The sequence below is a fragment of the Bombyx mandarina genome, chromosome 07 (assembly GCF_030267445.1).
Source record: "Bombyx mandarina strain Sakado chromosome 07, ASM3026744v2".
Lineage (NCBI taxonomy): Eukaryota > Metazoa > Arthropoda > Insecta > Lepidoptera > Bombycidae > Bombyx > Bombyx mandarina.
In genome coordinates this window covers 6421511-6445235 of record NC_143214.1, presented here as the reverse complement: position 1 = coordinate 6445235, position 23725 = coordinate 6421511, and the positions used below count along the sequence as shown (strand labels likewise).

General features: G+C 37.7%; 3 protein-coding genes across 7 annotated transcripts; 2 read left to right on the top strand and 1 right to left on the bottom strand.

Moving 5' to 3' along the window:
- Positions 1–78: 78 nt before the first annotated feature.
- On the top strand, positions 79–3314 carry LOC114243665 (uncharacterized). Of its 2 annotated transcripts, none has more exons than XM_028175239.2 (4): positions 79–513; positions 1385–1758; positions 1885–1975; positions 2569–3314. In XM_028175239.2, the coding sequence occupies exons 1-4, from the start codon at positions 277–279 to the stop codon at positions 2911–2913; spliced, it is 1047 nt and encodes a 348-aa protein (XP_028031040.2). In that variant the 5' UTR covers positions 79–276; the 3' UTR covers positions 2914–3314. The 2 variants fall into 2 exon arrangements, with proteins under 2 accessions (XP_028031040.2, XP_089584684.1); XM_089728558.1 differs by having other exon boundaries at positions 105–513; positions 1390–1758.
- Positions 3315–9588: 6274 nt separating this feature from the next.
- On the bottom strand, positions 9589–18074 carry LOC114243585 (uncharacterized). 4 transcript variants are annotated; one of them, XM_028175123.2, is made up of 17 exons: positions 17592–18074; positions 17102–17515; positions 16767–16797; positions 15913–16039; positions 15346–15380; positions 15119–15264; positions 14906–15023; positions 14652–14782; positions 14448–14561; positions 14294–14371; positions 12664–12824; positions 12222–12335; positions 11867–12105; positions 11091–11178; positions 10891–11003; positions 10390–10612; positions 9589–9997 (listed from the first exon to the last, which is right to left on the bottom strand). In XM_028175123.2, the coding sequence occupies exons 1-16, from the start codon at positions 17709–17711 to the stop codon at positions 10425–10427; spliced, it is 2217 nt and encodes a 738-aa protein (XP_028030924.2). In that variant the 5' UTR covers positions 17712–18074; the 3' UTR covers positions 9589–9997; positions 10390–10424. The 4 variants fall into 4 exon arrangements, with proteins under 4 accessions (XP_028030924.2, XP_028030923.2, XP_028030922.2 ...); XM_028175122.2 differs by having other exon boundaries at positions 10399–10612; XM_028175121.2 differs by having other exon boundaries at positions 10425–10612.
- A 2668-nt stretch (positions 18075–20742) lies between these two features.
- LOC114243635 (vacuolar ATPase assembly protein VMA22) lies at positions 20743–22015 on the top strand. Its single transcript, XM_028175194.2, has one exon. The coding sequence runs from the start codon at positions 20912–20914 to the stop codon at positions 21371–21373; it is 462 nt and encodes a 153-aa protein (XP_028030995.2). The 5' UTR covers positions 20743–20911; the 3' UTR covers positions 21374–22015.
- The last annotated feature ends 1710 nt before the right edge of the window (positions 22016–23725 follow it).

Sequence of the window (23725 nt, the reverse complement as noted above, 5' to 3'; positions counted from 1 at the left end):
CGCCAAAAAGTCTCACTTTTTACTTTACAGCTTACACTCTCAAATATATTAAGTGTATAATCTATGGCTTACACTACCATAGATTAACACAATGAATTATGTGGTTGAAGTGGGCTATCAAGAGTATCAAGTATCAACAGGAGTTTGAACGCTAACTTTATCAAATAAAAAATAAATAAGTTTAAGAAATGCAAACGCGATGATGTTATTAAATTCGCTATGAAAGTGTACACATATTGATTTAAAATACACGTAAATATTAATTTAAATGTAATCATGTGGAAATACGTCTCACGACGTATACGAGATACCTTTGAAAGAAGTGTAGCCCAATTTGAGAACCGTAGCACTGTTGGTGTTGTTAACAGTTCGAGTTCATCTGATGAAAAAAGTCTATGTACTCCATCTCGTTGGTTTTCATCCTATAAATGCTTGAGCTCGTGTAGGAATGACGGGACAAACAGCAAACGATGGAATTTTGAGCACAGAACTTGGATTGATGCCATTACATGGGTGAGCCTATTTTTTTTACAGATAATTTTTTTGTTACACAAATTACGTGTTTGAATATTTTTTAACCAAATTTAATTTCCAAGCGGATGTAATGAATGAATATACTTTTTCAGAAAAATAATTTTTTCATCTTAAACCATCATGCAGTATTCTTCTTTAAAACAAACTTTAAAGAGCAGCAACAGAGCCGTAAGCAGTAGGTCATGATATTGCACAAAAACCTTGGACTGGCCGGTCCAATCTCAGGCCCTGTCGCATAGAAAGTTTATGGGTTTTATGGAAAAGTAGAATCAGATACCATCAAGCAAGCATTTGGCCAAGACCTGTAACTCTTTCAGCTAAAATCTTTCAAATAGTTAAATGTTAGTTTTTTATATCACAACAATATATACAAGACGACTGTGTAATTCATCCCTGCTATATGTTTAAATACTTACATAGATATTAAATTCCTAGGAGATCTGATTGATATTCACATGAATGTTTGTTAAATATAAGTTTTAAATCCACAACCCTCACCACAGCAGTATAGTCAGGGCACTAAGTGTATTTTTAAATTAATGAAATCTGTATTATATTTTAAAGAAGCATCTGGCTCCATATTGCTCATAATTTGAATGTCTTCAGCAGAGATGACATTATTTTCTTTATAATAATCATCAAACTTTTTATAACAAAAGTTAAAAGGACAAGTTTGATTATTAATTTTACAAAAACTAAATAAAGAAACTGTTTACTTGTGCTATATTTATAATTGTTGTCTTTGTTGGCGCTTATTATTATAAAGAATTGTAACTGAAGCTACAGCATTTTAGGTGATGTTAAGTAAAAAATTTAGTACCAGATACATATCTTTAATTCTACTTTTCAGAGCAGTGGATTAATAATTGGCTGGTACACAAGTCAGCTGATTCATATAAAATACAAATACCACAGTAATCAGTATCAAAAGAAATGTCCTACCTTGTCACATATTGTGAATAGTCTACGGCCATATTTTATATGTTCCATAAACAATGGATTTCATCAAACTTCTCCAGTTAGAATTGAGAAAATTATCAGTACATTTACTCCTTCTGTCCATTCCATTTCTAATGAAAAGATTGAAGAAAGTGAAGAAAATTTAACTGAAAGGAAAAATTCAAGTGAAAATGATCTGGGACAAGTCTTAAATTCTATTGAAAATCAGCTGGGTTTAGCTGCTATAGAAAATGGACATTATGAAGATGGACTCAATCTTCTAAGGTTAAGCTTTTTTTACTATTCATATGAAATTGATTTATGAGTTATTTGATTGTCGTCTTATAAAGTTCAGAAAAAAACAGGCTACAAAAACACACATTACAAAACTGTAATGGATGATTATTTCAGGTCAGCTGCAAATCGTGATCATGCACCAGCACTGTATAATTTAGGCTTATGTTATGAAATGGGTCTGGGAGTGTCTGTTAATGAAAAAATGGTAACAATCTTTATATTCTTTAAATATCAAAACTAACAATACTGTATTTTTGACACCTTTGTTAACTAGTCTAGTGTTTTTTTTGCATAAATTGGTGAGCAAACTCAGGGGCCCATCTGGGATTAGGATTAGGTGGATACCAGAGCCTAAAATAACATAACATATATGCTGCCAACCCACCCATCTTGAGACATCTTTCAAACTGGATTACATTACTGCCTCTCAGCAGAAAAGGACAGGGCATATGTTTGTCTGGGCAAACAAGACTTGTAGCTAGCACCAGTAATAAGTAGAGTGATTGAGTGTGTATAGCTTAATACCACTTTATTTTTCTCATTGCTTAAAATAGTTTATTCATAAATATTGTAATATCATAGGACATTGAAGAAAGGAAATAAAGAAGAGTTATTGTTATACATATTGTTCCTACTAGTTTAGCCAATGAATCTATGCTTTTATTATTATATATTATTTATAATATTAACAAAATATGAGAAACTTGCATTGCAATCCAATCTTTTTGGGACCATATAATTGTTGTATAATGTACATGTAATAAACAATGTATATAAAAATATATATTGTATTTTTAGGCAATGGAGTTATATAAATCGGCTGCGACATTGCATCATCCAGGCGCTCTATACAACTTGGGAATTTATTACGGCCAGGGTCGAGGTGGGCTTCAGCAAAACTCTGAAACGGCTACGCGTTTGCTCCGTCTTGCCGCCGTTCAAGGCCAGAAAGATGCTGTAGAAGCATTAAAAACGCTCAATTTGAATTCTGTAGAGCCACCAGCCGAAAATCACGCGGACACGCGTATTTTGCTTCATAATTATTCAGCACAAAATAATCTTTACATACCAACGCAGACAACTCTTTTTGTTGACAACTTTAATCATTTGAAACACCAAAACTATAGAGCAACAATGTGCTAGTAGTACGTAGCAAACGTATTTAAAGATGAAAGGTGCTGGGCTATAACAAGTTAGCGAACTTGCTACCGTTGTAATTGTATACTACAACTACAACTTTGTTTTGTAATGTCTTTATTAATATAGATGACGAGCAGTATAAAACACATCGCAATGTGATAATTGTAATGAAACTGGATCTGACTAACTGCCACATGCTTATGTTTCAATTGTTATAAAGCAATTCAAAATTAGGTTCAATTTTAAATGCCAGAATAAACTTCCCTAATAATTTGATTAAATTATTTTTTTCATTATAACAAAAAACCGCCGAATATAATGAAAATGTCCGTTTCGACATTTGAATAATAAATTGTAAATTTATCTCATTGCGAAAAAATCTTGAATAAATAACTTTGAATAAATGTCTCAACTCTTTTTTTATTAATTTCAAACCTTTGGTAGTGGTAGCCAAACCTTTAAAAAAATCTGTTCGTCCTTAACACGTTGAACTGGTGGTAGGACCTCGAGTCCACGCGGGTGGTACCACCACCCCGCCTATTTCTGCCGTGAAGCAGTAATGCGTTTCGGTTTGAAGGGTGGGGCAGCCGTTGTAACTATACTTGAGGCCTTAGAACTTATATCTTAAGGTGGGTGGCGCATTTAAGTTGTAGATGTCTATGGGCTCCAGTAACCACTTAACACCAGGTGGGCTGTGAGCTCGTCCACCCATCTAAGCAATAAAAAAATTAAAAAAAAACTGATTTATTGTGACATTTTTTTATTGCTACATACACTTTGAACAAAGCGACTACGGTACGCAATTTACAATTTTACAATATCCGAATTTGCCCTTAGTCCTTAACCACGACTGAAAAAATATGGAAGAGCATGATTATGGTAACATCACATAAAACGTCGAATGAAGTTTTTCAATTTGTTACTTTCTTAGTTAAATCTTAAGGCATCGTTGTGCTTCTAATGCTCTATTTTTAGCACAGTTTTCATCTCAGTCCTATTGCCCCAAGAATTGGACTTTCCAATGTTACTCTTTTTTTTTTCTTCCTAAGATGGTAGCTTTTAGAGGCTATGCCAGCGTGACCGAGCGAGTAGGTAAGTTCACGGGGCTGTAACCTGAGATTTTTCACTCACTACGTTGACACAGTAAGATTTGGGTTTTACCGTAACAAGAATGATTTTTGGTACCTTATGGGGCTATTCCAACTACGCGTGGACTGTTCACAGGGTTTAGCCTGAGAAGACTTGCTAACACTAGCCCTAGTGAGAGCAATATTTCGCTGAATCTACCACTGGTTCGAAATCGCGACCCACTGAAAAGAATCGGCGAGAAACTAACTCAGTGGGTTGTGTTTATGGACCAAGTTGGCCAACGCCAATGCAAAAAAAACTTAAATTATTAATATTTTGAAGGGATAGGTAAACAATATATTTTATTGCTTAGATGGGTGAACGAGCTCACAGCACAGGTTTTACGTTGTTACCGGAGTCATCCATCAACCACATAAGTGTCGCTACTCACGTATTTTTTTTAATTTTTTTCCTACCTAAGCTGGTAGCCTGGAGCGGCTATTCCAGCGTAACCGTAACTAGTAGGTGAGTTCACGGGGCTCAAACCTGACGACGATGCTAACACGAACCCTAGCAAGAGTCGTGCTTCGCAGAATCTACCACCGGATCGGAAACGCGACCCACTGAGAAGATCCGGCGAGAAACTCAGTGGGCTGTCCGAGAGTTAATTTACTCGTCGAGCCCTTCGTCGCAAGCGACGGGTTCGACGAGAGCGGTGACCGGTGCTTGAAGTACCTAGAAGCACCGTTAGTGGATCGGGAGGACCCGAGATTACGTGTTTTGGGCGACGTCGACTGCTTTCCATTCTGTCCGCAGGATCGGGAATGTAGTTACCGGCGGCCACGATGAGAGGGTTCTCGTGTCGTGCCGCTTTATCGAAGTGGCGCATCGACGCCGACTGCATATACTTACTGGTGGACTCTAAGTCCAGGTCGTCATGGAGGTCGACGTTCCTGACGAACCACGGGGCTCCGACGGCTATCGTGCAAAAATGGGATTGAATAATTGGGAAGGATTTTAAGTGAGTGCGGGCCGCGTGGGCGAACACTACACTTGCATAGGTCATGACGGGGCGTATACAAGTTTTGTAGAGTGTCACCTTATTTCTAAGGGACATTTTACTTCGCCTGCATATCATCGGGTAGAGACGTCCTAGAATGAAGGCGGCACGGTCGCGTACCGTCTTAATATGAGGGCCGAATGTCATCCTTCTGTCGAGGGTGACGCCTAAATATTTGACCTTCGGGGCCCACGGTATGGACTAGTCTGAGATATGAATGAAGTCTCACTTTATAGTACAACGGCTACCCCACCCTTCAAATCTGAATGCTCTTCGAAGACATAAATGAGCAGAGCAGTAGCAAACTCACTAGATCGCTTTGGCAGAGCAATTTTGCCAGTAAAATAAAGTCTGGGGAATCTTCCTAACTTTCATGTATTGATTTTCCAGAATTATTCACATAAATTCAATATTTTACATACGGTCGATCGAAACGAATAAGGTTCCGATAAGAATTGAGATTGATGAAATACTCACAACGGACTATAATGATTATCCCGTATCATTTTAAAGCGCAGTTTTCATTAGCATTTGAAAAATGCATTTTCAAAACAAGTTTCTAACGATTTTTAAAAATGTTGAGTTGAATTTTTCGTCATCCATCAGACACTACTCGGACCACGTGACTGTTAGTGCAATTCTACAAACAAAATATATTACCAGATCAAATTGTACTTTATTGTCGAGGTAGCTTTATTTCTTGCTATTATCAAAAATAAATTAATGTGGATGTTAAAGACAGTCCTTCTCAATTTTCAATCAGCTATATTGTAGAGTTAATTTTTCAAACTTTCGTTTGACGAGATTGACACATAATAAATAAGCCTATAATAAGCAAACTTTTTAACCTGGTTCGTATTACATTTATTTATCTAGTCAATAAATTAGTATTAATGTAATATTTGATCATCTGTGATTTAGGGTGATATTTCACTGGGTAAACAGGTTCGTGACTGACACCAAACAGCGTTAGATTTAATAGAGATGGCGCACAGTGGGTCGATACTATGATTTTAGTGACTTAGGCACCAACTTTGTTTTTTTTCATTTTTCTTTATGTAGATAGATAGAGCTCGTTAATCTAAATAATAATTGTTTTAGGCAAAAATTACAAAAACTTTATAGTTTGGTCAGAAAAATGTGTTTTGTGATTTTTTTGTATGGAGCGGATCACATTAAATTAAATTCCTGCTAAGTACCGCGAGGTCCCGCTTTGAAACTTTATTTTCCTTATACCTTGTCTAGTCTACTATCATTTGATGCTATGAACATGTGCATAAAGTTGCAACTCTGCCAAATAAATGGATCGAAAAAAATGAATAAATACATAGAATAAAAACCTTTATATTTTTTTTCGTAAGTGCTTTTAAGTTAAATTTGATATGGATTAGTAAGTAAAAGCACGTAATGATACCCATAATTACATAATACCTAACAACAATACATTTAGTAGGTCTCTAATTAAGCAATCTCTCTAATTATTAGGATAGTTAACATTATTTAATTAGGATAACTAGTTAAGCAGCCATTACTGGGTAGTAGAAAATATAGTAAGCATTTGTTTGTCTCTGGAAGTATAAAGTGACCATGTTTATTATATACTAACTAGTGTTCGTTTATTCGTACTACTACTAACATCTCGTGATTGTCGTTGTGATCTTCCTTTTTCCGTTATAATGAATAATTTTGTTGACAATTTAGAACTATTTATGATTTTAAGAGAGCAACTACAGTCGCTGTCTGATAATAAAAAATTCTTTCAATTCCTACAAAATCAAATAAACGTGACCGAAGAGAAAAGTATTGAGCTCCAAAAATTATGTATGCACTTTTGTTCAAATATAAGTGCAATATGAAAACGAAGTAGTCGCATGTTAGCACAGTTTATAAGAAAAAAATGTGATTGGTTAGAAGGTGCAATAAACTGGCCTGTAGGAATGATATCTGAAGCTATCAACACTGCACAGGAAAGGCTCGAGATTTCTAATACTGAAGATGTTGAAAATGTACCACCCTCAAATGTACTACAGAAGCCTCGACCCTCGACATCTACTTTTACGCCTCGAAAACCTTTTGAAGAATTGGGATCCGGGCAAAAACGAAGACGCATTGAACAAATTTACCAATCGCTTTCGTTATCCCCGGATGAAATGAAAGCTACTACAATTGATAGTTTGAGAAACACTGGAAATGAAGATGTAGGAGAAATAATGAACCACTAGTCAAATCACCCCGAAGATCTAAAAAAAGTTAAGGAGTGTTTAAGTACAAGTAAAGTGAAAAGTAGTACATATTCTCCCGATAAGGCACTATTAGTTTCACTTAAATTAAGTAAGTGGCAGTATATAAACCTAAGAGAAGCAGCAAGTGAAAATGGGTCTGATTTATACCCTTCTTAATATAAAATTAAGCAAGAAAAGACCAAATGTTATCCAGGGAAAGACGAGGTAATTATTACTGAAGAAGGAGCTGTTATTAAAATGCAAGCATTACTAAACTTGGCGCTATATAGGCTTTTAGATGTGATTACTTCGGATTTGGCAAGCTTGGCTTTCGGACTCGGCAAGAGAGCTACTGCTTATAATCAAATAGGCTTTGATAGAGCTCCAGGTCAAAGTAATTATAAACAGAAAACTGAAACAGAGTTTGATGATTAATCTATTTTTATGGTCAGTCTAGTTCCTATAAGGCTTCAGAAATTTGATGGAACAGTTGTTTGGGAAAACGATCTACCCTAATCAACTTTTTATTGCCGTCCAATAATGTTTAAGAAACGCAGTCAACAGTGGCAATTATAATTTTTATTAACAATTTATATGAGTCATGGATACTTGAAATAAAAACATTATTATTATTATTATTATTATAAAAGCTAGTATAACAGAAGAAATAGAAAGACTTCAGCCATCAAAAATCAAACAAGTTGAAGTGAAGCATCAATTGCACATGACGATGATAGACGGCAAAATAACCTCATATGTGTCAGAAACATTTTCTGCTGTCTGTGATATTTGCAAAGCAAAACCGTCAGAGTTTTTTGGAGTCACTTGCTTGTCAAAGAGAAAATAATGAAGAAATATTCCAGTATGGATTTCCATATTTACATGCCTGGATAAGATGCATGGAGTGCTTACTTCATATCGGTAAATATCATTTTATTACTTCACAATTTTTTCATCGTATGTAGTTTCATGTGAGATTATTTTTTATATGACACTTTTTTGTTTGCGTCTTATCATTTGGACTTCAAGAAATGGGGTTGCAAGGGGGGATGACAAAGAAAAAATATAATCAGAAAAAGCGCTATACAGCAAGCGTTTAAAAAGGAATGCGGTTTACTTATAGATGTTGTCAAGCAAGAAGTAGAAACAACCAATGATGGCAATACTGCTAGAAGATTTTTCAGGGATGCAGAAGGAACAGCCCGCATAACAGGAATACGTAAAGATTGAATAGAGAGGTTTCACGTGATTCTTCAGACTGTTGCATCTGGAGAGCGCGTGGACCTTTCCAATTTTTCCGAATTTTGTAGATATACTGCAGAATTGTATGTTAATTTATATCCCTGTTATTATATGCCTTCCAGTATCCATAAATTGTTGGCTCATGGCGATGATATACAATAATGAAGCACTTTGGTGCCATTCAAATAGGTAAGCTCTCGGAAGAGGCAGCGGAAGCTCTCAATAAAGATTTTCGGAAATATACAGAGAGTTGTTATTCTAGAAAAATAAGTAGAACGTCGACTAATGAGGATATTTTACACAATCTTCTTTTGTCTTCTGGCCCAAAGATCGAATGGTGAAACAAAATATATAAAACTTAGAGAGATTGCTTAATTAGAGACCTACTAAATGTATTGTTGTTAGGTATTATGTAATTATGGGTATCATTACGTGCTTTTACTTACTAATCCATATCAAGTTTAACTTAAAAGCACTTACGAAAAAAAATATAAAGGTTTTTATTCTATGTATTTATTCATTTTTTTCGATCCATTTATTTGGCAGAGTTGCAACTTTATGCACATGTTCGTAGCATCAAATGATAGTAGACTAGACAAGGTGTAAGGAAAATAAAGTTTCAAAGCGGGACCTCGCGGTACTTAGCAGGAATTTAATTTAATGTGACCCGCTCCATACAAAAAAATCACAAAACACATTTTTCTGACCAAACTATAAAGTTTTTGTAATTTTTGCCTAAAACAATTATTATTTAGATTAACGAGCTCTATCTATCTACATAAAGAAAAATGAAAAAAAACAAAGTTGGTGCCTAAGTCATTAAAATCATAGTATCGACCCACTGTGTGGCGTAAGTTGTAGAAACCAATGATAAACCGTGCACGCGTTAGCAGTTGTTGGCGTAACCAAATTGACACAATCATTAGAACAGTTCAATTTGTGAACATGATTAGGTTGCGCCGCTAGTTTCTCAGTGAAATTGAAATTTATGGTTGCCCATAAAATATTACTTTAAAAATAGAACCCTGGTGATCCAGACAAAGTTGAAAGGGTTAAAGTAGAGTTCGAAATGAGTTTCCACTAAAATGCATTAAACAAAAAATCACATTTATTAATTGTAGGTGTACCTTTTATTGAATTATTCCCAATATGCTTTCTGAAGTCCTTAATGTGGATATTTTACACATTTTCTAAACTTAACACATGTTTTTTGTAATATTTTCATATTGATTAATTTTATTACTTAAAAGACCTCTTTTAAGTATTCTATAATAGTAAAAAGTCCTGCACATTACACATGTTTTACATTTTTATAAAACTATTACACCTTCATAAGTTTTTAATGTATTTAATGTATGAAATAAAATTTCTTCAAACAATGCACACAATACGGAATGACTTAATTCACATGTTACAAACAAACTTTACGAAGCTACGAATTCTCCATCACAAATAGATCTTGAAAATCGGCACTGCATTCAACTTTTGTTAAATCCTGTAATAAACACAAAATATGTTGAAGATTTCAGTTTTTTATGCTCCATTTGCGGGACTGTAGTTTTTAAATCATGATAATTTTCAATGTATTTATGAACTTGAAATTCAAATACCTGGATACATATAACAATAGTATAGAGAATAACCAGAACGGTAAAGAAAACAGCAGTAGTATTATGCTTTTGAAGTATAATTATGTATCTATTTAATTATTACAGTTAGGCCTCCTGTGTGCTTAGTGCGAGTTTTTTAACTTTCTCGATAGCGTAAAAGTTAATCCAATTTTGTATGCAGTTGGAACAGCGCCCCTAGCGGCAAACGTAAGCAAACGATTCCATTCCATACAAATAAGAGCTAACTTTTACGCTATCGAGAACGTTAAAAACTCACACTAAGGACACTGATGTTAGCGGTAGTATGCAGACCTAGTATTTGCGTGGATAGTCTCGAGAGGGCGGTGCGTATCTGTCGGGGTAGGAGGCACCCGGCGGCGGCGGCTGGTAGGACTGGTAGGAGCGCGCCTCGTAGCCGGTGTATCGCGTGTCCCCGCTCCACACCTCGCTGCTGCCGCCGCCGCCGCCCCCGCCTCCGCCACCACCGCCGCCACTACTACCTAGCCAATCAAACTAGCATTTAAGTATAATTCTCACTACTAGAATTTTGTCAGTACTTTAAAAGTAAGGTACAAAGTAAAGATATTTTATTTTTTATCAGTTTATTCCTGAACTATGGACCTATTTAATGGCACCGTTTTTTTTCTGAAAGTTTACATTTTCATTTTCATAACACTTCAAAGTATATTAGGAGGAGGATAATAAAATTTTCTATAAAATTACGATTTTTGTCCCCATTATTGGTTTATTGTTTTATTAACGTTATGGCAGTCTTTACCTTTGGTGGGGGGTGCCGAATCAGTATATCGCGGCGCAGTGTTCCAGCGAACCTCTGGCTTGGCTGGCGGCGACGGGCGGTATGAACGACTTTCACGGGAGTCATACGAACGGCTGCATATTAAATAAATTAAATTTTTTTTTATATCAACAATTATTATTTAAATTAATGGAAGTTTTCAAGTAAATATAGCTACACACCCGGGTTCCTTCGGTCTAGTTCCAGGCGGTATTGGTTGCCTCGCGTCATCGTTAGTGCTTCCGTTGCTCGAGTATTTAATTGCACTTGCTGGAAGTGAAAAGTTTTTGTATAATTAGTAATGAAATACTTGGTACCTACTTAATCTCGACACTTGCGGCATAAGCACGGGGATCCCTCCATCCTACTTTTCAAATTTTCCTTGTATATACAAATTATATTGTAAAATTGAAGACCCAAATAAAAAGACGAATTCGTATTGACGCTGGGTAGGTTTGCGTTGTTGTAGTTCCGGATGGCGCAATGTAAATTGAATTGTGACATTACAATAGCTATTGGGCAATAAATTTCTGTTTCTTGTTTTATTAAAGATCAATACTGTGAATTTTCTAAAATGGAGATAATAGTTGCGCCAATTATTATATCGGAACGACAAATTACTTATCTGAACCTCGGATGAGATAATTCAACTGATTGACAAGATAGCGCAGGGTGTCTCTTGTCCACCACTGGCCTACCGTGCAGTATAGTTTAGAGGTGGTGGCCAGTGTTAAGTGGTAGTTTTTTTTTTTTCCTACCTAAGTTGAGTCTTGAGAGGCTATATCAGCGTAACTAACTAGTAGGTGAGCTCGCGGGGCTCAAGCCTGACGACGTTGCTAACTCGAATCCTAGCAAGAGCCGTGCTTCGCAGAATCTACCACCGGTTCTGAAACGCGACCTACTGAGAAGATCCGGCGAGAAACTCAGTGGGCTAGTGGTAGTAAGAGCGGGGACTAACAGGAGACGTGTCGCGGGTAGTCGCGCTTGTAGTCGCGGTCACGGTCGCGCGGCGCGGTGTCGAAGCGCGGTGGAGGGGGTGCGTCAAAGTGGGCGCGGGGCGGCGGGGGCGGGGGCGGAGCGGCCCGCTTGTGTCGCTCGCGCTCGTAGGCCGGCTCTACACCCCCGCGGTACCCACCACCGCCAGACCCTCCGCCGCTGGTGCTCTCGTACCCGCGCTTACGACGTTCTTCCTCTAATCTGTACAGACATTTTTTTTATTGACAAGGAGGTGATTTATGAGTATTAAGCGATTTTATGAGCAATAAAAAACAAAAAAAATCTTGAAAGTTTTAAATTAATCTAAATTTAGATACCTGAGTTGTGCTCTTTTCAGTTCCAACCTCTCAAGCTCAAGTTTCTCACGTTCCAATCTATGTCGCTCACGCTCTAATCGCAGGAGTTCATTTTTCTCACGTTCAATTTTTTCACTAAAATGTGTCGATGAATTATAATTTTTTAATAGCTAAGTATTTGTAAAGTGTCATCAGATTGCTTTATCGTATATGCTGATAATTATGAAATTAACAACAGAAAATCTCAAAATATTTACATTTGGTTAATTACCACATAACATAGGGAAAATAAATTTACCCACCCAATTGCATTAAAATACATTTACCAGATCTGGTCACAGAAATAAAAAAGGAATCAACCTAAGTCTTAAGTCTTCGAAATTTTTTGTTGTCAGCCAGGCCCTTTGTATTTAGTACCTGGAAGTCAAAATAAATAAAGTTTTATAACCGGTTGTATATTTACCGTTCAGCACGGAGTTTCTCTCTCTCGAGCGCGAGACGATGTTTCTCCTGTCGCTGTCGGCGCTCGCGTTCCCGCAAGGCTTCCTCGGCGGCGCGACGGCGGCGCTCCTCCTCGCGGGCGGCGCGGGACCGCTCACGGGCCCGGGCGACGTCACGCTCTTTCTATATACAAAAAAAATATCTTTTAATAATCTATTTATTATAAACTTGATTTAATAATTCCCATTACGAAAAATGACTCTTGCGTAAAACGCGTGCAAAACAGCTTGCACGTCGTCTTCTTAGGCCCCCCTTGTCGGTACCCAGATCGACATGTAAGGGCGACCCGAAACACTTAAGAGGGCCAGGGCTTGGGCGACATACGCTTCCCGGGCCCCCTCCGTCCGCGTCTCTCACGCGCCCCGCCACCTCCTTCTGTGAGATAGTGCACTCGCAGAAGTCGAGTATAGCCTCTTCCACGGCTCGTCGTCATCGATGCTAACCTCCTTCTGTGAGATAGTGCACTCCCAGAAGTCGAGTATAGCCTTCCACGGCTCGTCGCCATCGATGCTAACCTCCTTCTGTGAGATAGTGCACTCGCAGAAGTCGAGTATAGCCTTCCACGGCTCGTCGCCATCGATGCTAACCTCCTTCTGTGAGATAGTGCACTCGCAGAAGTCGAGCATAGCCTTCCACGGCTCGTCGCCATCAATGCTAACCTCCTTCTGTGAGATAGTGCACTCGCAGAAGTCGAGCATAGCCTTCCACGGCTCGTCGCCATCGATGCTAACCTCCTTCTGTGAGATAGTGCACTCGCAGAAGTCGAGCATAGCCTTCCACGGCTCGTCGCCATCGATGCTAACCTCCTTCTGTGAGATAGTGCACTCGCAGAAGTCGAGTATAGCCTTCCACGGCTCATCGCCATCGATGCTAACCTCCTTCTGTGAGATAGTGCACTCGCAGAACTCGAGTATAGCCTTCCACGGCTCGTCGCCATCGATGCTAACCTCCTTCTGTGAGATAGTGCACTCGCAGAAGTCGAGTATAGCCTTCCACGGCTCGTCGCCATCGATGCTAACCTCCTTCTGTGAGATAGTGCACTCGCAGAAGTCGAGTATAGCCTTCCACGGCTCGTCGCCATCGATGCTAACCTCCTTCTGTGAGATAGTGCACTCGCAGAAGTCGAGTATAGCCTTCCACGGCTCGTCGCCATCGATGCTAACCTCCTTCTGTGAGATAGTGCACTCGCAGAAGTCGAGTATAGCCTTCCACGGCTCGTCGCCATCGATGCTAACCTCCTTCTGTGAGACAGTGCACTCGCAGAAGTCGAGCATAGCCTTCCACGGCTCGTCGCCATCGATGCTAACCTCCTTCTGTGAGATAGTGCACTCGCAGAAGTCGAGTATAGCCTTCCACGGCTCATCGCCATCGATGCTAACCTCCTTAAGGTCACGGTGCCACCCCTCCCGTGCGGGGGCAGACGACCGTGTGTACTCTGTGTATGTGTGTACTCCGCCGTGTCCAAGTCGCAACCACTATGGGGTAGTCATACTTATTGGGGCTATGAGCAATTAAGAAATATATTGAGTTTAAATCAACTACCCAAAATTACCAATGAAGTTATGTGTAAAAAGAATATGAAATAAAATTACCCATATTTTCGAAAATGACAGCACTTCTCTAGGGGATCGTCTTCGCTCATTACTTTTAGTGCTCCTTTTAGGCTTTTCCTAAAGAAAAAAATTTATTAGACATACAACAAATAAATTAAAATATAATTAATAAAATATGCAATGTTCACCTCACCCTATCAGAGCGATGAGACTTTTCTCGTGTGCGAGATGTAGAGCGATTGCTCTCAGAAGCAGACACATCCCCTTCCTTTTTAATTTTGATATCTTTATTTTCGTCTTTTACTTCCTGAAATAAAATTTGTTTCGTAGGAAAATATATTTAGCGTTAATTATTTTAAGGACTTGGGAGCTCAAGTAAGGACTATATGTTACAAACCTCATTTTCTTTACTTTCTTCCTTCTTGTCCTTACTTGGCCGTCGTTCAGGCCGCACCACTGGTTGTCTACGGGATGACGACTCAGATTCCGATTTAGCCTTCTCAACAGAAATCATGCGACCATGTAGCTCTGAGAATCAGATCATATTACAAAGTTAATTACTAATATGTACTGAATTTAAAGTGTTTTTAGAAAATGTTATAGAATTTCGTTTTTTTTAAATTGCAAAATTTCTTGATACCCAAAAGTTACCTGTTCTGTGCAAATTTTTGATGCAGTTTTCCGCATCTTGTGCTGTAGCCACGGTAACATATCCAAAACAACGTGATCCAGGCCATTTCGCTGTTGTTACTACTTTCGCTCCAATTACCTAAAGGTAAAATTATGATTTTGATGATACAATTGTGCTGTTACTTTATTAACATAAAATGAATGGCATCTATCTGATTTAAATTAGCTTTATACTTTTCCATGTTTACTGCAGAGTTGCTTCAGGTCTTTGGCACGAGTGTCCCCTGATAATCCACTTATCCAGAGATTACGAGCACCACTCTCTTTACTTTCATCTTTCTTTTCCTTTTTGTCACCTTCATTATCTTTTTCCTTCTCATCTGTTGAAAAAACACAAATTTACTGTAATATTAATAAACAAAAAAGATGCACTTTGTCATAACAATATTATTATGTCATACCTTTCTGTTGATTATCATGTTTGTCATCCTCGTTGCTGCAAAAATAAGAAAAAACAGTGTACTTAAAGCTTAAATTGCTACTGTTATATTTATACCTTTATCAACATAAATTCTAAGTTTGTGAAACCTTTATATCTTGATGGTGAATGATACAGAAATACAATAATCAACTACAAAGTTTTGCATAATTATTCCACTGTTCATGAAGTTAGAAAGCAGCTCGAAGACTCGGTTGATTCACGTTGCACGTTGTTGTTGTGGCCGAAAACTCGAAGGCTGGTTCCGCTGCTTGTTGCATTGTTCACACCTGAACTCTGTTGTTTTATCTTCTAAGCAAGATATGTTAATCTTGCAGAAATTGCCTGCTGTTCCTTTTCATTTTCCAGACTGGATCCTCTGTGTTGATGATGTCAGCTGTAGATTATTCCAGGTCAGCAATATCCAGTTTATGGTAAATTAATGCAAAACTTTGTAGTGATAAGAAAAATTAAATTAACGTATACATGACAATCGGAGCAGAATAGTTGCGTGACGGGGCGAAGCAGCTGCCGTTCGACGTACACCAACCTAATGGCTGAAGTTTCTGCATTAACTTGATGATCCTCCGTTGAGATGGAATCGCAGCCAGCAGCAGCAGTGTCCTGTGTGGTATTCTCGTTGGTCGTCCCCGTGTTGTCCTCGTTCTCACCATCATCTACACCAGTATCAGTTGTGAGAGGAGGCAGCACTGGTCGCTCATTAGTATTGGAGCGGCCGGCACTGGCTCTTGCCTGTAGAACTCTTAATATCTTGCTTAAAAATCTTCCTTGTTGTCTCACTTGATGATGTAAGTACATAAAATTTTGACCTGAAAACTCGATTGGAGATTAGCACCACCATCTGTATTATAGGAGCCCTGAGTCACAATGTCCATTATAATAATTTTTTTACATTCTGTAGACACTGGTATCACCTTGTAATGAGGAACACAAATCAGGGAGGTCAGCTCTGTCAATTTGCACTGGGGCATAACTTTCTCCAAGAGGTAATTGCAGCAATTCAGGATTCATTTTTACTTGACACAGCAGAGTGCATTGCACGTTTCTTCAAATGCATTGCATTGATTCCTTGTTGTGGCCATCTCAGTCAAATCAAATCAGCACCTACTTCATTTTAAATTGTACCACTTTCCGATCAACACATTTTTTTTCAATATACTTTTAAATTTCACTGATAGAATAGACAAATTTCAAGAAAAGTTGTTGCTTCCTAGAAGCAATACACTATTTGCACTGTTTTTTTACTCATACTGTATTTGATTTAGTATAATATTAAATGATGTCTCCAGTGGTCATATGTAATTGGCATTGCAATGCAATTATTAAAGTCATATTAGTTTTAACTCAGTTCAACTGAAATCAAATTAATCCAATGAAACTTACCTTTTTTATTACTTTTGGTGTTGGTGTCAGTCTGCAAGAGATAAGGATGAGAGTATGAAATTGGCTTATTTCCAATATTTTAACTATCTTGATTTAGAACCATAAATATAGCAACAGAGAAGGTAAACTGTCAGCTTTTTGCAGTTGTTAGGCTAGCTAGACAATTAAATAAATAAAGTGAACTTTCATTTTATTGCACTTTATATTTTTATATACACAACAAACAATAGAACATTGATGTGGATTCTTTAATCTACTTCCATCATGTACCCATTTGTGACTTTAGTATTTGCCGATGGTAGTTTTACAGTTACACTGAAGAAATAGAAACATACCTCCTCATTAAGTAATTCGTCATCTCCAATATCTAAGTTGATACTATCATCTGCATCTGTGTTTTCTTTATGGTCTTCATCATTCTTTTCTTTATGAATACAGGGTTTTTTAGCCGGGGTGGTTTCTTGATCATCCTTTAATTCTCTTTTTCTACTATTTTTATCACTTTCGTCAACTTCCATATTGGATTTGCTGTTAGGTTCGTCACTTGATTTTTGTTTAATGTTCTGTTCAATTTCTTCTTCTTCCCCAGCGTCGTCCTGTACGATCATATCTTCCATAAGCGGCGTCTCGTCGCTTTCCTGCTCTAGGGAGCTTTCCGTTCGCCTTGTTCGCTTTGAAGGTGTCTTTGCGTCAGAGGTCGTCAATTCAAATTTAAAAGTGGTCGGATCATGTCCCTCCTCTTCCAAATACTAGAAATATATAATTTAAAAAAATTTAGTGGCTTTACTTTTTCGGAAATGCGATAATTTAAGCACGTCATGTTACCTTCGACAGGCGTTGTATCAGAACACCACGAACACCGCTCTTGTCTAGGTTACGTTTCTCTAATTCGGCACGCAAGTCTATTACTCTAAGATCGTTCAGTAAACGCTTTTTGTCCGACATCGTCTAGTGTTATTTTCGGAACGTAGCTATTATTATCTCAGTAAAATTCACACTGGGTACCTACTAACAGCATGAAATATTTTCAAATTTCCATTTCTTATTAAATTTCAAAATGGCGACTTAATGGGAAGACACGCGCATAGCCCATGCGATGATTATACACTTATTAAAAAAATAAGGGATTTTATGACCTGGTAACCTAGATCTTTGAGTCACGTCTTATTTTAATTTATGTTCTAATTTTTATGAAAAATGATATTCCCTGTTTTCCAATTACAGCACTGGAGCGCATTAGGCGGGATAATGCTCAACGTTGAATGTTCCAACTACAGCAACGCTTCGCACAATCGAGCACTCTTAAAAGTACTGCTCTCGCGTGATCCTCGCAATGATACCGACTCAGTGACAGAAAATTTACAAGTGTTTTTTCTTTAAGTTGGCATTGATCGAAATTTTGTTTATATTATCGTTAATAATATTATTTATTGTTGAAAAAATTTGAAAGGCTTTCGTTTCGTCGTAGTTTCTTGGAAATAATCAAAGTTATTCAAACTGTGCTAAAAAAATAAATATAAGTATGGATGATTCAATTAAAAACTATATAATTCTCTTAGAACTCATTTAAAAAAAATACTCAAAACGTAAAAAAATGTTAATGAAATAATCAAAATCCAAATTACTTAAAATAACCGTAAATAGTTTTCAACCAATTATTATTGTTTACCACATTATTTATACATTAATGAGGTTGCTAACTCCATGAATATATTCTTTTCAACATTGAACTTAGCGCACTCTGCTGATGCATTTGAAAACTATTTCCTCCTCCTTGCGTCGTATTCCTCCTCATTGCTGAGGGTCGTGACCACCCTTTTGTATCACCTTCGCACGCACGTAAAACTATTTCACGTTCCAATTAAGCTTCAGCATAATTCGGCATTGTGTGCCATTGAGTCGCATTATGCTGTGTAATTGGAAAACTACCGTATACTGGAATGTGTGGTACTTAATCTTTGTATGGTCATTTCATCTTACTGGCTCGGAGTACTTCTTGGAATGGGTGGACAAGCACAGGTTTAGCAACGAGAAGTAGGACTTCTCAACAACCCCCAATCGCCTCTAAAGGAGTCTTTACAGTTCAACTAACTCTGTCGGTTGTGCTTAAGCTATCGTTTATAGGAATCGCAATCCACTCTCAAAATTTGACGAACAAGTCAGTGGGCTGATGTTATGAGCTAAGTGTCTCGTCGAAATCATCGACGAGAACTGTGGCCTATGCTGTGGCTGCCTGCTGTCTTAAATTGAAGTAGTAAAGGTCAGTTCATCATGACGTGTAGATGTGTATCGACGGTGCTGCGCAATGCATGAGCCGTCAGGTGTGCTATGGAACGTGGAACGTTAAATAATTACTCTCACAGACTAATCAGGTGAGTAACGCGAAGTTTGTATATTCCAAAATTTTGGATATCGATTTTGTATGACCTCCAAGAATGGTAGTGGTAAGAAGAAGTGAGAACAAGAGAATATGAGGGATAAGTTGAAAAAATGCCCAATTATAACAGCATATTACAACTCAAAAATCCATCAAAATGGCGCTATTATTTATATAATCGTAAACGAAGATATGTATGCATAGTTGAAAATTTGAAAATAATGACTAGGCACTGTCTTTGAAATTACACTATTTACTACGGTGCCAACAACCAAATTCGTTAAAATTTTGTACACAGAGTGTGTTTTTGCCACGATCCACAAACCACCAATAGACATTCTATTTGTAAATATCGAAAGGCGAAGACACAAAGATATTAAACAGTTAATAAACCACCGTTATTACACATTTAAACCTGAAGAAATACTAAATAGACAAAATAAAACAAATCACACAACTTCGATTCTTGCGTTCCCGCCAAAAAGTCGTATTCAGTTGTTTTTTTTTTAAAAGGATTTTATGACCTGGTAGCTAAGACTTTTAAGTCATGTCTTATTTTAATGTATATTCATATTTTTATGAAAAATTTAATTATGGAGTAAAATTAAATGAAGATGATTAATTTGAGACATTAATCGACTGGGATGAAATTAGAAATGAAATGAGATGAGATGATATGGGATGAAATATTATCTCAGTAAAATGGTGGTCATTTACTAAGATTTTTTCAGTGGACTTTTTGGAGGATCCCGAAAAGTTACGTCCAGCGGATTTGTTTCATTTTCCCACATTTGTGCACTTTCACAGATATCAAACAGTTAATAAGCCACCATTATTAGACATTTAAACCTGAAGAAACACTAAATAAACAAAATAAAACAAATCACACAACTTCACTCCTCGTGTTCCCGCGAAAAGTCTCGTATTCAGTTGTTTTTTTTAATGGGATTTTATGACCTGGTAACTGAGACCTTTAAGTCATGTCTTATTTTAATTTATATTCATATTTTTATGAAAAATGATATTATGGCGTGAAATGAAATGAAGACGATTAACTTGAGACATTAATCAACTGGGATGAAATTAAATGAAATGAATTGAGATGATATGGGATGAAATATAATCTCAGTAAAATGGTGGTCATTTACTAAGATTTTTTCAGTGGAGTTTTTGGCGGGAACGCGAGGAATGAAGTTGTGTGATTTGTTTTATTTTGTCTATTTAGTGTTTCTTCGGGTTTAAATGTGTAAAAATTGTGGTTTATTAACTGTTTAATATCTGTGAAAGTGCACAAATGTGGGAAAATGAAACAAAAAGCCGCTGGACGTAACTTCTCGGGATCTTCCAAAAAGTCCATTGAAAAAATCTTAGTAAATGACCACCATTTTACTGAGATTATATTTCATCCCATTTCATTTCATTTAATTTCATCCCAGTTAATTAATGTCTCAAATTAATCATCTTCATTGCATTTTACTCCATAATAATCATTTTTCATAAAAATATGAATATAAATTAAAATAAGACATGACTTAAGGGTCTCAGTTACCAGGTCATAAAATCCTATAAAAATAGTAAACTAATATAATAATCTGTGCAGAAGCAACTCGTGATCCTGTGTTTTATGCTATTCTTGTGATGAAAGTTATTTAATTATGATAATATTTTCTTCACTATTTGATAGAAAATGTGCTGTATACCATTTTAATTTTCCCTCAACAATTCAAAGTTAGATAGGTAAGGATTTCTCGACAATCAACATTGCACCATGTCAAATATTGAACCAGCTCACGATTTGTTGGATAAAGTAATTTTGAGACAACTTGACCTTTTAGAGCAAAAAATAAAGTGTGAATTGAACATAGAATCTAATGTTAACAATGGAAGCATTCACCTTGCGAAGTCTCGATACATTATGGGACAAAGTTCTGTGAGTACAACCAAATTACCCACTGAAAGTAGTCCCGATTTTTCTGCTTCAATAATGTGTAAAACAATTGAAGAAGATGGAATGATGAAACTAAAATTGTACCAAAACAAAGAAAACACTATAGTTCCACTACATTGGTTTGGTGTTTTGGTGCCGCAGAACCTGCATATGGCACAAAAAATATTTCAAACAACATTATCATATGTTGTAGAATGTTCAAATATTCAGTTACAACTCGAAGAAAACATGAAGAACATAAACGCTCTGAGAAAATATTTAAATATTATTTCAAAAAGTTAAACTTTATTGTAATTAATGTGCTTTGTTAAGTTTATTCTAATGCAGATTTCTCTAATTAAGCTGTTGCAAATAAATTATTGTTAATTTACAATAAAATCAGCATTGAGTAATATTGTGTAAATATGTTTTGTTCATAATAAACCTTTTAAACAAGCATTTATTATTTTTAGGTAATAAACAATATGTAAACAAAATAGTTTCAAGAAATCATGCAAGAGCATAATTATATAAAAAAATTAGTTGAGTGTTGAAGTGATTCTAAAATATAATAGAACTCTTTAAATAAGAAACTGTTTTTAACATCAATATCTGTTTATTTGCTTAATCCATAAAAACACAATGACTTAAAATAATTTAATTGGTTTATGCTCAAATTTTTCATTTTTGTAGGCACTAACACATTGTTTTTAGTTTATTGAAATTTATCCAATCTGTATTTAAATGTCAATATATGCATTGAGAGCCTTGATAAAACTCAAAATACAAAGATATCTGAACAAAAAAAATTGATGACGTCTGATATTATGAAATTGAAATATGTCATAAGTAATTATAAGTAAACTAAACAACTTTTAAAATACAATCTTATGTAATGTGCAATTCGATTGTGTATTATTAAAAATATTTAGGAAATTTTATAAACTTTTCAGATTCTATAAACTAAAAATTTAGTTACACAGTAACTAAATTTAGTTACACAGTAACTAAATTTTCTCTAAAATGTCCACGATACTATATTGAAATACGTTCATTTGGACTGGAAAATTTTCCTTTATCCCTCTGTCTCCCGAGATATGGTTATGAAGAAGTTTAAATACCTACTTGTCAGGATCTTTATATAATCAATGAATGGCCTCATGTGCTTTTTGCGTACATGAAATGACAAGTTTCATAATATTACTACTTATTACTTCAGTAAGTATGTATTGACATAGAAGTTAAACCGACTAGCACCAAAGAAATTAACGTGAAATAGCTTCTCAGCAGTCGGAGATTGTCTTTCCTTTTTTAATTACATTAAGTGGGAAGATAATGGTCCACTTGGTTTACCGGGACTCGAAACAAAACATGTGATACATTATCCCTATACATCGGAATGCACAAATGCTCCAATGTAGTAATAAGTAGGACGGTAGTTTCTCCTTAATAGATGATATTGAGAGATGCCAATCAATGAAATATGTGTACAAGTTTACAATATTAAGTACCTAAATATTTTTACGTAGCGCCCGTGTGGGGCCAGTCCCTGACCGTGGAGGTAGCGAAGCTGCTGCAACGGCCGCAACGCACCATCGCGGTCAGGGTCATCTGTGCCTATCGCACCATCTCCCTCGAGGCGGCTTGTGTACTGGCTGGGACGCCGCCTTGGGTCCTGGAGGCGGAGGCACTGGCCGCTGATTATCAGTGGCGGGCAGACCTTCGTGCCCGGACGTGGCACATCCCAGCCCCAGTATTGTCAGAGCGCGGAGGGTCCAATCTCGACGGTTCGTGCTGGAGTCGTGGTCCAGACGGCTGGTCGATCCTTCGGTTGGTCGTAGGACCGTCGAGGCGATTCGCCCGGTTCTTGTGAATTGGGTGGATCGTGTCAGAGGACGTCTCACTTTCTGGTTCACGCAGGTGCTCACTGGGCATGGTTGCTTCGGTGAGTTCCTGCAACGGATTGGAGCCGAGTGCCACCATTGTGGTTGCGACATGGACACGGCTGAGCATACGTTCGTCACCTGCCCCGCATGGGAGGGGTGGCGCCGTGTCCTCGTAGCAAAAATAGGAAACGACTTGTCGTTGCCGAGTGTTGTGGGATCGATGCTCGGTGACGACGAGTCGTGGAAGCCGATGCTCGACTTCTGCGAGTGCACCATCTCGCAGAAAGAGGCGGCGGGGCGCGTGAGGGACGCACAGACCCGCCGCCGTTGAGCGGGGGCCAGGGAGGCGGATCTCGCCCAAGTCCTGGCCCGCTAAGGGTTTCGGGTCTCCCTCACATGTCGGCCTGGGGACCGGCGAAGAGGGCCTAATAAGACGACGCGCAGCTGCTCCGCACGCGTTTTATGCATGAGCATCCGGGTGATGGAAGGCCGGCTATCGTCAACCCACGCTGATTCTGACCCAGCGGGGTATTCCGTAGGATAGACCATTCTAACCGCCGCCATCTAGGCGGGCTTCGGATAGCCTGCCGACCGAGAGGGCTGGTGATCGTGGCGCTGACGACCGCCAGTCCGGCGTCCCAAGGGGGAGGGTGATGGGAGAGATGTGCTCCGCACTAAACGCTTCACTTTCCCCCCTTAGCCTTTTCATGAGTTCTGTCGCATGCGAGGTGTCGATGCTGGTTATTGAGCGACAGAAGGTATTAGTCGG